Source organism: Bactrocera latifrons, unplaced genomic scaffold (assembly GCF_001853355.1).
Source record: "Bactrocera latifrons isolate USDA-ARS-PBARC rearing strain unplaced genomic scaffold, ASM185335v1 scaffold_1929, whole genome shotgun sequence".
Lineage (NCBI taxonomy): Eukaryota > Metazoa > Arthropoda > Insecta > Diptera > Tephritidae > Bactrocera > Bactrocera latifrons.
In genome coordinates, this window is record NW_017535440.1 from 1 (window position 1) to 1,432 (window position 1,432).

The 1,432-nt window shown below is 34.9% G+C and overlaps 1 protein-coding gene across 1 annotated transcript; it reads left to right on the forward strand.

Annotated features, from left to right (window-relative positions):
• Positions 1–487: 487 nt before the first annotated feature.
• Positions 488–1,432, forward strand: LOC108967627 (putative nuclease HARBI1; the record flags this gene model as incomplete). Its single annotated transcript, XM_018931177.1, is given in 4 exon segments — positions 488–857; positions 921–1,107; positions 1,191–1,288; positions 1,355–1,432. Coding segments are annotated over 4 exon segments (384 nt in total), but the record flags the coding sequence as incomplete, so codon positions are not given.

Here is a 1,432-nt window from a genome sequence, read left to right on the forward strand (position 1 = left end):
CTTCTATTTATAATCTTACAATTCTATATGCTTATTACTAAAGATGCTTTAGCATTACACTAACTGGTGAAATGCCAGAGCATTGAATTACCAATTATTTTCATTATCAAAACAAATGATAAATTAGTTTCTTATTCTTAATTAAAGTATTTTGCTGACCAAGCAGTAATACTGTGGGAAGACACAATTTGTTTATATTCATCGTAAAGTGTCTGGGTGGCTGCTGCCGTTAACTTGTATGTATGTCTACACTGTGTGTATATCAGCTATTTCAGTTTTGCACGTGTAATCATAGCCCGAAAGAAAATAATCTGAATCGTCTCTTTCTTACTTGTGGATAGGTATACAAWAATTTCTGAAGTCTATGCATTTGTGTTAGTGAGAAAATTGCTATTGTGTTAGTTTCTATCATTCAATTCTTGTAGGGTACCCTTCTACGCTACTCTGAACAGATCTTGCTCAGCAGCAGAGTATGGGCATGTTCGAGCAAGCAAATAACTGCGGCAATATTGCAACCCTGATGTTTTTTTGCAGATGCTCAGCTGATACTTATGCATATATTTTGCAAATAGTTTGCGCGGCGTGCAAGTGAATTGAACAAGTGAAGTGAAAAAGTTTCAAAAATGAATTTTTTAATAAATTTAACAGATGATAATTAGGTAGAGAGTGAAAGTACTTTACTTTTGAAATACAAAAAAAAAGGAAAGAAAGTTGTGCGCGTAAAAAGAAATGGCTTTTGACTGAAATTTTAAAAAAACTGGACGATAGTGAAATCGCAAAACTTCTTCAAGACAATTCCATTTTATCCTCCGGACATATATTTGTCACATTTTCGGATGTCTCGTGAAACATTTGCGGTAAGTTTTCTGATTTAAATAATCTCCTAAATAAACACTTATATATAAATATATACTTCGTAGGAATTGAAGAGCGCCTTGGAGCCTTTTTGGATAACGTTACGAAGGGAATATTCAATGGATCAGGCCTTGCATATTACCTTGTGGAAGCTTAGTAACAGCAGAGTCACTTATCGTGAATTATCAGATAAATTTGATGTTTCAAAAGGGACTGTCCACAAAATTTTTCTTAAAACGATCAATGCAATCTGTAAGTTGAAGAATGAAATATGTTGGCCATCAATTTCCCAACAGCAAACAATAATGGRGCGTTGAATGCATTTCCTTTCATAGTCGGCTGTTTGGATGGGACACATTTTAAAATAAACACACCGAAGAAGGATGCAATTAGCTACTGTGACCGAAAGGGGAACTATTCCATTATTATGCAGGTATGTACATATGGTGATGGTTAAGCTAGAACTATTTTAAAAACATAAAACATTTGCAATGTTTAGGGCATATGCGACAGCACATTTCGTTTCTTGGATGTTTTTATCGGCTACCCAGGGAGCTGCCATGACGCCAACGTATGG